Here is an 11,886-nt window from a genome sequence, read left to right as displayed (position 1 = left end):
AATTATTTGATAAAAATTGACAATTTATCGTATTTGAATCCATATTGGTTTCGAAGTACATTTTTTTATTTTTGCGTCGATTCTTTGCCTTTCTACTCAAAGAATAGAATTTGATTTTCTTGCATGTATTAATTTCTGTCCTTCGAATAATCGTCGATTTTTGATTACGCAGCATCTAGAATTTCGATTTTGCACTCAGCAAAAAAAGCAGCATTGCAATTGTTGTAAAATTATTCTTTAACATATTGATCCTGCTTTTAGTTCCTCACTGGATCTAAATAATGTATAAACCAACAATCGTAAACAATTTTACAACAATTACAAAGTTCTGCTGAACACAACAAATTTTATCTATAATTTGATAATACATATAGAATCTGGAAAACCAACAAATAACGATCGATAATACGGTTGTTTTTTTCCCATTTCTTAATTAAATAACTGAAAAAGAAATATATTCCTTTTTTTTATATAAAAATCAGAAATTATATATACCGCTAAGCGTTTTTTTAAAATTTTTGTCAAATTTTATTTTCATTCAGAGTACTTGAACAGATCAAATTTTTGATAACAGAAAAAAAATCATAAATTTTAGAGTTCTTTCAAGGCAATTCAGACGCAAAAGACATGGCCTTTTGATTGTGTTACATCCCTGGCAAATAAGAAGCAACATGAAATATTGCGAGATCTAACTCACGCGAAAGTTCACAGGTGTCACGAAGTACATTTACTCGTAAATAGATACGATATGTATACGATATATTTAAATATCAACTTATCCAGGAGAGAGATTTTTTTTTTCATCATAATGCTCAGATGGATCTTTCATCCTGCATTTCTCAGATCGATCGACATTCGATATTAAATTATGTAATTTATAACATCAGGTTTTTTTCAAATATTTACAATCTCGATTGATAAAAATAATCAGTCTGTTATTCAAGTTCACCATCGCAAGCAAGTAACGAACACTATAATTACTTTTATCAATTGAGATTAAAATATCGTGCGTCTTTTGCAAAGTCTAACAGATTCCAACTCGAGCGTTTCTTTCGTAGACAAATTATCTCGATCTTTGATCTCATTGTCAATTTGATTGTCATTATATAATATCCACTCAACAAACGAGAGTGGATTAAAATGGATTGAAATTTTTTTCTATCCGAATGCGTATTTTAAATAGCGAATATTTTTTTTGGATTTAATTGGATGCGATCCCTGATGAAAATTTTTCTCATAATTTTTATATGAATTGGGGTATTTTTCAGAAATACTCAGAAATATTCGAAAAGTTTACATCTTCTCTCAGAACTTCTCATACAAGTGAATTCTGAAATATTCTGAAATTTCTCATCCCATAATTTTTAAAAAGTATTTTAAAATTTTTTAGATTTTGTAACATTTCATCAGAAATTATACTTACAAAAAGATTTTAAAAAATCTTACGATATTTCATAATTAATATATATGAAAGATTGTATAGAAATTCGAAAAAATTATATGAAAAATTCTGAGAAAAATTTTCACCAGGGATTAAATTGAAAAATTGCATCTTCCTATTCAAAATTTCGAATTGAACAGTATTCATAATGTGTGTGTTGTGCATAGAAAAAGTTAATATTATTTTTAGATTGAAAATAGAGATATGCTCCATGCAATTCCTATAAATGAATGAAAATGCATTCAGGATTGAAAAGCATTCATTTTAATATTCGTGAATCAATATTTCTGAAAATTTGAATTTCAATCCATTTTTGTTTGCATTTAATAATTTTTGTTTCTTGTGCCGTTTTGGCGGCATTCGGAAGCCATTGCATCATTTTATTTTTGTTTTATACCTAATGAACAATAAATAAGATAAAAATAAAATGATACCATAATGCTGATAGCACATTTTTCAAACGTAACCAATATTTTATTGATTGCGTTCAGCAAAAAAAAAACAGCTTTGCAACTGTATACAATTTTTTAATATGATTGGTTTACATTTATTAGATCCAGAGAAATTAAGAGAAATTAAGGGCAAGAAGTAGTTATATTAAGGATTTTATGACAGTTTCAAAACTGCTTTTTCTGCTGGGTATCTTTTTCAAGTCTGGGTATCTATTATGAAACTTTATTCCTAAGATGGAAAAATGAAAATTTTAATCATTGAAGTTAATAGAAAACTTTTTCATTTTTCATTCTAGGAAATAAGTTTCATAATTGATACCCTGATCAAGTCATTGAATGACTCATTTGAACTGCGTTCAAAAACTTCACCTGGATGCTTCCAAGTATTATTATTTAAATATCTCTTTGGTAATAGTAAATACGATCTTATTGTTAGTTTCTTCTATATTTATCAATATTTCATTAAACATTGATTTAGAAAAATTTATGTTATGATACATATTTATACACGTTTTCATATAATCCCATATTACTAAAATTTTTTAATTAGGCTTCTACCCTATCATTTTTATTATATTTTGAACAGCAATTATATACGAGTTACTAAATTTATTATAGTAACTCGTTCTTTTTATGGGTGAGTATGCAAAGAAAAGAAGACCACCAATAAAATTGGCGGAAGTGGTGGAGAATCTTCTCGTTTCTGCTAAATTATATCTTAAATTGACAATATATGTTTAGAAAAGTTAGAAAAGTTAAATTTATTAAAAGTCTTTATAATTGTTAGTAATTATAGAGACAAAGTTCACTAAATTGTTTGAATTTTCAATTTCGTTTATTAAAATTCAACAACTTTTATTTACATATGTAGGAGATGCGAAATAAAAATTTTTTCATTCAAGAACTTATTATACTGTGGATAGTACGTGGATGGTACGTTTCTATCCTGAAGATTTAGTACAGAGACGAACCATATCTACTTTCGACGATACGATTTTATCGATAGTGTTAGAAAATGTATATAGTCACGTAGTTCCCCAAACTGAAAATGTACTGACGGTAGTGTACGGGCGATTTCGATGGTGATAAGAAAAAGCAGGAAAAAGATCGGCATGACTTCTATGAACTTTCCATTATCCACGTGTGATTTGTGTAAATGTGTAGTAGTATGCGTATGTATGTTTTTAGAACTGAGCTAATAAAAAAATTACACTTTCACCCATTCATATTTTCATCCGTTTCGGACATATCTACTTCAATTAGATAATGCTATAAATAATTTTCTTTTAAACAAATTCTCGATTCCTCGCACAAATAAAATTTTTGGCCTGATTGCATGGCACTTCAGGTTATTTCCACTTTAAGCGAAAACTCCTATCTCTCTCACTCTTTCTTTAAAGAGAGAAAGTGAGTTTTAAATCGCTTGAAGTTAAAGAGTACTTTCCATTTGATGAAGTCGACACAAATCGACACAAACGTATTTTTCTTGGCATTCACAGAGTGATAAAGATAGAATGACACTTGTATCAACTTGTATCATCAAATGGAAAGCACCCGAAGTAACGTGAAATCGGGCCTTATAAAAATATTTACATTATCACTTTTATAACATTATGTTTATAAGAATATTTATAACGTTTATATTCTTAATAATGTAATAAATCATAATTATACAAAACGTGTAATTTATATTTTTATCTTTCGGAAACCTTACTGGCTGATTTGACATACACATTTTAATAAATTTTTTTATGAATCTGAATAGGACTTTACGTAACGATTTTCTTTACATATCTTCGAGACCTTCAAGTTTTGTAACGATTCGATTATCGATCCAGTAATTAGTTTCCTATAGTTTACTTTTGAGCGGACACATGTTGCACGTGTGAGTCTTATCGCATTGTCCGATTGTCGTGGCATCTTCCAACAGACCACAACAGTGAGCAGAATTTATACGAGAAGTTGTAGCCTAGCCTGCTTTTTCTAAAAATGACCATCACTCTTTACACTACTGAGGTAAAATAAAGAGAATGGAAGAAGATAGTAAAATTTTTATTTTGTTGTTCATTTGACGCTTGTTAAATTTATGTCAATCCGGTTTCTTTAACGGTTTTATTGTAAAACAAACAAGAATTTTTCGTTATTTTGCTTAATCATTCTCATTATCATAGCGCTCAGCAGCGCTCAGCGAGATTCTAAGAACAAGATTCTTTATACAGAAATTTATATTTTTTAGTTTAAAGTAAATCTAGAAATTCAATATTCAGCATTTAAGATTTTAAGAAAGCTTCGGAAAAAGTCACGCGTCATTTTCATGGTTAAACATTCTAATAAATTATATGTTCGATGTTTGATAACTTTATATTACACGATTATAGAATATACTAACTGTATTATGTAAATATAACTTTATTTTTGCGAAAAAATCGAGGAAATCCAATATACTTATAGAAATATAATTTATAAGATTATTTTATTGAAATAATTTTTATTTGCCTAAGATGAATGAGAATATGTCATCAGAAGAAGAGGTGCTGACTGATGTTTCTTGCGAGATATCTAATCACGATAACAATGAAGTATTATCCCTTAAACCTACTTCTTTAGAGGATCAATCTAAGGAAGATCAACCTAAGCAGGATCAACCTAAGGAAGATCACTCTAACAAGGATCAACCTAAGATAGCTCAACCTAAGGTGGATCCACTTGAGGAAAATCAATCTAAGGTGGATCAATCTAAGGAAAATCAACTTAAAATGGATCAGTCTAAGATGAATCAATCTGAGGAAGATCAATCTAAGGAAAATCAATCTAAGGAGGATGATCAATCAAAGGAGGATCAACTGAAAGAGGATCAACCTAAGGAAGAATGGTTAGATATAATTGGCAATGGTCAGCTGATGAAGAAAGTTATAAAGAAGGGCACAAAAGATGTAAAACCAATACAAAAAGATATATGTACATTAAAATTTACTGGTATGCTTGATGATGGCACAGTGGTGGAAGATCAAGATAATATTTCGATACAATTAGGAGATTTTGAAGTAATACAGGTATTATAACTATTATTATAACATTATTATTGTATTATAACTACCAGTATCTTATTTACAATATATCAAACTACAGGGATTAGACCTAACGATTGTATTAATGGAATTGGGTGAAATTGCTGAAATAAAAATCAATCCTAGATTTGCTTATGGCACACGTGGAGAAGGATCTGTACCACCTAATGCTACTATTACATACATAGTTGAATTGAAAGCAATAGAGGATAATCCTGATATAGAAAGTCTAAGCGTCAAGGAAAGGAGAGAACTAGGGTAATCATTTTATTTATGACCTTTATACACACACACACACACACACACATACACACACACACACAGATATATAATTGAAGATAAGACTTTATATTATTTATCTCTTTCATCATGTTTCATCATGTTATACATTATTTCCTTGTAGTAACAAGAAACGCCAACGTGGAAACTGGTGGTTTGTTCGCAAGGAGCTTAATTTTGCAATACAGTGTTATCGGAGAGCGTCAGAGTATCTACAAATAGACGGTATGAATTGGAACGAAGAAAATGAAGAATCAGGACCGATTACCGATAGCCAACTGCAGGAACTGTTGGATGATTGCATAAAAGTGTATAATAATTTAGCAGCTGCATTAATTGAGATAGGATCTTACAACACAGCTTTAGAAAATGTAGAGAGAGTTCTGAAGTATCAACCAAAAAATTCAAAAGCTTTATTTAGAAAAGGTAGTAAAAAAAATCTCATCTAAAGTTCTTATTGTTATTTTGTCTTTTTTTTTAATATGTTAACTTTTTTATATTCTTGAATTATATTTTAGTGTATATATATCTTTTTACATATATCTGTATTGTTTACAGGAAGAATATTAAAAGCCAAAGGAAATTATGGAAAGGCTTATATGGCTTTCCTTGAAGTGCAAAAAATAGATCCAGATATAAAATCGTTACAAACAGAATTAATGACTTTAAAAGAAATAATTTTAAAACAGACTGAGAAAGAAAAGCATCTGTATGCTAAAATGTTGGGTATAAATAAAGAGACTGATAAGTCGTCAAAGAATATAAAAGTAGAAGAAAAAAGTAAACTCGCTAAAGGAATTCTATGGACTGCGATTGGAGCATCTGCCGCTGTCATCGGTATACTTGTACACAGATTTGTTTCATGAAGAAAAAAGAAAATGAATAAAGACCAGAATAATAAATCAGAATTAAATGAGGTACAGAATTAATGAGGTACAAGTATTGTATTCTTTGTGTTTTTAATTAACAGAAATATATAATTAAATATATTAAGTTTTTTAATTACATATCAAGTTATATATTTCTAACGATACAAGATGTTTGATGAATAAATGGTAAATGTAAATGCACGAAACATGGTTCTCTTCTAATTATGTTTATATATATATATATATATAATATATATATGTGTATATATATGTATATATTGTATGCATATGTTTATATACATACAAATTGATACAATACACAGAATTTATAAAAGAATTACTAATTTATATTTACGTATCGCAAATAATTCATATAAGATGTTTATCATAGTTTACACTTATTACTGGTTTATATTTATATTACAAATAATAATTATGACTTTATGATGGTTGAAACATATACGTATTATGATTTAATGATAGATTATTAAAAATTATGAAAATTTACAGTTTTCTTTATATTTTAACATGCTCTATTAAAGATACAATCACACATGATTGTTGAATCCTTTAATCTTATATAAATGGAGATTGAATAAGTTCTCGATTTGTCCGAATCTTTGCACGTATTTTAAACGATACATGTGCAAACTGAAAATATTTGTAAGTTAATAAGTTTCATTAATTTCTATCTTACATATTGTCGAATAGAAAATGTAAAATAGCGGAGAGGAATAAGGTAAAAAGTATTAACTTTTTAACTAGCTTAACTGGTTAGGATTTTGATTCAGCTATACGTAAAATTTAGATCTGTACAAAAAAAAACGTTCAAAATTTAATTTTGGATTAATATTATACGTATATATTTTCAATTTCAAAAATGTGTAATATTAGTTATGTTTTAAAGTTGAACTAAATACATCTAGATTAATACATTATTATGTCGCATTTGTCATTTTTTATGTAAAATATAATAATAATTTATATATATTTAATACACATATTAACTTAGTGTACATTCTAACAGTTCGATAAAATTTTACGTTTATACATCTTAATAAAATAATACCTTATATAATGTATAATACAGTTCTGTGTGTGAAAATATTTGTTAAAATATTTGCTATTATACGAGGTAATAAAATTTTTGTACTTTGAAAGAATATGTATTTATTTATTTAAAAAATTAAAATATTAAATTACATCTTGTATAAAAAAATAAATTTTATAAAATTTAATAACATAGTCTTCGTTAACAAAATAAATAATTTTATATTTTAATAAAATACGATAACACATGATAATGACATTTTAAATGTGAACAACCATTATATTACTAATTAACAACATACATACACATATGATTTTCCATTCTATAAATCTTCAAATATTAAGGAATGCTGGAAACTCATGAGTTAAATAGCTTTCAATCATTTCCATCTTACTATTATTACTTACAAGCGGGAACGAACCTTCAATATTTTCCAATGATATTTCTGAGTAATTTGTATTGTCATAACACATTTGATCGATATTTAGAAGACTATTTTGAAATTCTGTATCTGAATAATCCGGTAAATTCAATATTTCATTACAATTTGTTCCAAGTTGATTAACAAGTTCATTAGTAGGTAACAATTCCGAATTATTGGTAATTTCTACAGTAAGCACTTGTCCCGTGTTTACATCTACTAATGAGAAAACTTGAGGAATAGACTCGACGATAGATAAATTTGTAGATTCTAACGACAAGTTTCGGCATTCGGAGTTTTCTTCAGGATTTAATGATTGTATTTCCAATTGGGAATTAACATTTGCAGCCTCTTTCTTTACATTTATAACGGAATAATCTTTTTCTTTATTTTTTGCAATTGATTCACATCCCTTTTCGGCTTTTACTTTATCAGTTTCTGATCTATTTGGTTTATCTGGCACTGGCACAAGATGGCCATCCTTTGTTTTCATGAGTTTTACCACCTTGAAATTATAATTACGGTTATTTATATACAAAATATATTAAGAAACTATCACAAGAATTTTTTTTACCTTTTTCTTTTTTTCCAGTGTGATTCTATGACAAGTTTCCATGTGACGAGTGAGATGGTGCGAGCGTTTGAATGCGGTGTTACATTGCATACAAGCAAACGGCCGATGTTGCTCGTGCGACAATTTGTGTCTCTTTAATAAACTGTTTCTCTTAAAAGCTTTGCCACATTCTTCACAGATAAATTGTCGTTCCTTACTATGAATATAAAGTACGTGATCCTTGAGGATGCTGACACTGGTAAACGTTTTGCCACAATGCTCGCATACGATATTTCGCTCTTCTACATGCAGATGTTTGTGCCTATCTAGATCTGTCCTTCTGGCACACTGAAACGTACACCCATATATATTACAGACGAATCGCTTTGCGCCCTTGTGAATACGTCTGACATGTTGATCCAGAGCTCTTTGCGTAATTAATTTTTTTGAACAGATTGCACAGGAGAATATAGCTCTTACAGGTATATCCTTGTTAACTTTATTGAGATGTAACGCGGATTCCAAGTGTCGAAAATAGTCATCTTTCTTTACAAATGAGTGTCTACAATCAGCGCAAAAATGTGGACCTGTAAAATAATATTATTAGACAAGTACAAGAAAAATGAATTAATACAATTTAAATATGAATCACCATTTGCCGATTCTTCCTCGTTTAATTTTGGGATATGAACTGCTTTAAAGTGCTCGTGCACCTTCTTCTTCGATGCAAAAGTAATATCACAATGTGGACACTTATAGTTATCGTGATTCTGAATATGAGATATATATGTCTGCTTGATACTGAACGTTTGCGAACATTGCTGGCACTTGAATTGCCTTTTTTTACAATGAATCTCCTTGTGTTCTTTTTCATCTATATCCATGTTTATCATATCTCCGCAATCCGAACATACCTTGCCGTTCTGATAGGTGTGCTTCGCTCTATGACGGTTCAAAAGGGCGCGTTTGGGAAAACTTTTCGGACATACGTCGCACAAATGAGGATGTCTAACTACCTTTTCTCCATGTGCGCGAAACAAATGGACATCTAAATGCTTTCGTCTAGCGAATTTTTCATTACAGTGAGGACAGTTATTTTTCTGATGACCTTCCAAATGACGATCCAAATGTCTTTTATATCTGAACGTCATTAGACATTGCTCACACTTTTGAAACTGTTCATCTCCATCTAATAATTCCAGATTATTAACTTTTACTTCACGTTTCAATTCAGATATAATACTTTGATTTATATTAGTGACATTAGAATCTGTATCTATATTTTCTGTATAAAGTTTGACAGAACAATTGTAGTTCTCTGTGTTCTTACTTTCTAAACATTGATCTTTGTTGAATGTATAGGAATCATTATTGTGAATAGTCGTTACATTATCTGAATCTTTGCTGTTTGAAAAATTTGAAAAGTTCAGACTCATTGTGTTGAAATGTTGAATCGAGTGTGAAATATCAACATCAATAGAGCTATCTTGTTTCGTCTTTTCTTCTTCATTCTTTATACAATTTGTAGAGTCCAAGGTATTTTGTAGAAATAAGCTTTCGATTTTCATAAAATTAAAATCAATACTATTTAAATTAACATCATCTAAACCATCTCCCTGTAAACTAATGTCTGTAACACCTGTAGAATTAGCTGCTAGACCGACTTCAGAGTTCTTATTCTCTAGATTGCTGATGCATTCTCTCAGATAATCATAACTCTCCATTTCACCATTCTCCATGCACACATTTGGAATAGCATCCAGTGTGGAATAATCCTAAAAGACAAATGATAAGCAATATAAAAGTTACTAAAATCTAAAATGTATAATGTAATCTTTGCTTTCTATTTCTTGCTTTTTTGTTCTTTATGACTATTTTATTTTGATAAAATTGTCTTTTCTGAAATTTTATCTTGGGACAACAGCTAAGATAAGAGACAAGGGAGAAGTGAAAAAAAAGTGATAAAAAGCAAAAAAACAGAAAGCAAAGATCACAGATTAGACTTAAATGAAATATATCTAAAAAGACAACCGCAGCAGTTTCATAATAATAACTCATACAGACAGTTCATTATTTTCCATTTCTCACCTCGTTGTCGAACAAACGGAGCGTCATCATTCCAAATTACGGAGCCTTAATAATAAAAATCTGATATTTATACGTGAATGCGATTATTACATATCAGGAGAGGTTACATTTAACTTATAAATAGTAAGTGGATTTATGTCCAATATTCGTAAAATTATTACACGAATTACTTGAAGCATTCGTAGTATAATTGCACGACACATAACCTAAAAAGAGCTGAAAAGTACAAAAAGTTGAAAACGTCATATACTGTAGATATACATGTTGCACATACATATTGGAAATATAGATTGTGCTACTTCATTTGGAACGAAAAAAGAAGGATTAAAAAATATTAGATAATTCTAAAATAATTAAAGTTTTCAGCTGACGTTTACATAAATAAATTAATTTATATTATATTTCTGGAAAGTGTCCAATTTCGTATAAAAATTTCATCAGGGGTGTAATTTAAACTATAGTCTCGATATACTATGATATAAATACTTCAAAGCATTTTTTGATTGGTCAATTAATAAAATTCTTTCTTTCGATTGGTCAATAAAAAATTTCGAAATATTTGTGAAGTGGACCGCTCCCAGATCTTAGATCTGTCTCATTGCTTGCACTTTTTGCACTCAACATCTTTGCCTTCTCTCTTTTCAATGCGAAAATATATATCTATTCGATTTTAAGTACAAAAATATTTGGTGATTTCAAACAATAGATCTCTTGTTTACACCGGACATTTAATATATACTAATTAGTAAAAATATTTTTTTATGTTGACGTTTATTTTTAGTATTAAAACAGATCGTAATAAAAATTGATAAATATATATCTATCTATTAGTATCAATTAGCATAAATTTTGGTCACGTAATTTATTTTGCTGCTAAAAATGGGGCATCAGCATGAAAATGTTAAATTTCTATTAATTATCTTAATTTCAGCAATGCCTATAAACGTATAATATATACGATATGACTATAATTTAATTAATCTAGAGATGCATATATATTCATCTTTAATTTAGATATTCATTTATTTATTTATTTATTTATTTTAACTTATATATTCATTTATTTTATATCAAACAGCTGGAATAATAAAATGCATAATTGTTTACGAATTATCTAAATTTTTTTATTGCATTAAATTTTTATTAGAGTCCACAATATACTCTAATTATAGCTCTTGAATTGATTCACGTCGTACGAGAGTGAAGTTGGCCGCGCGACTTTCGAATTTCTTCCGTTACGTTCGATACTCGTTCCAACTTATTCGCAGAACGCCATCAGCTCAAGTAAGTTGTATTTGCGTGATCGTACTTTTTTCGCATTAATAACTCGTTTCGATTCGTCTCGAAATAAGATATTTGTCACGTGTCGAGACCGCGTGTATTTCGTCGAGTTTTGATTACTGCGAGCGATCGTAATTCACCGCTTTTCACAAATATCGTGCTGGTCGTGCGAACGAAAAAGGAGCCATTGTGACATAGGAAAGGCAGGAGGAGAAGGTGGCCCGGAGAGGTATAGGATGATGGCAGAGGAATCGTATCGTGAGTGAATTATTATTTGTTCATTCTTTCTTGAAAATTATGTAATGCAAATATGCATGCGGTAACGTTTCAATCTCGCTCCGTTAAAATTGTCTTTTCCATATATATATACAATGTCCAGTCGA

The 11,886-nt window shown here is 29.2% G+C and overlaps 2 protein-coding genes across 2 annotated transcripts; one reads left to right on the top strand and one right to left on the bottom strand.

Moving 5' to 3' along the window:
• Positions 1 to 3,005: 3,005 nt before the first annotated feature.
• LOC105627939 (peptidyl-prolyl cis-trans isomerase FKBP8) lies at positions 3,006 to 6,106 on the top strand. Its single transcript, XM_012209211.1, has 6 exons — positions 3,006 to 3,065; positions 4,395 to 4,525; positions 4,646 to 4,946; positions 5,023 to 5,219; positions 5,365 to 5,666; positions 5,799 to 6,106. The coding sequence occupies exons 1-6, from the start codon at positions 3,006 to 3,008 to the stop codon at positions 6,104 to 6,106; spliced, it is 1,299 nt and encodes a 432-aa protein (XP_012064601.1).
• Positions 6,107 to 7,492: 1,386 nt separating this feature from the next.
• Positions 7,493 to 10,252, bottom strand: LOC105627937 (zinc finger protein 254-like). The gene is made up of 4 exons (XM_012209209.1): positions 10,223 to 10,252; positions 8,787 to 9,909; positions 8,156 to 8,721; positions 7,493 to 8,086 (listed from the first exon to the last, which is right to left on the bottom strand). Exons 1-4 carry the CDS (start codon positions 10,250 to 10,252, stop codon positions 7,493 to 7,495), a joined length of 2,313 nt encoding a protein of 770 aa, XP_012064599.1.
• Between the last annotated feature and the right edge of the window lie 1,634 nt (positions 10,253 to 11,886).

Source organism: Atta cephalotes, assembly GCF_000143395.1.
Source record: "Atta cephalotes unplaced genomic scaffold scaffold00011, whole genome shotgun sequence".
Taxonomy (NCBI): Eukaryota; Metazoa; Arthropoda; class Insecta; order Hymenoptera; family Formicidae; genus Atta; species Atta cephalotes.
Note: the sequence above shows the minus strand (reverse complement) of the source record. Positions and strands in the feature narration are given on the sequence as shown.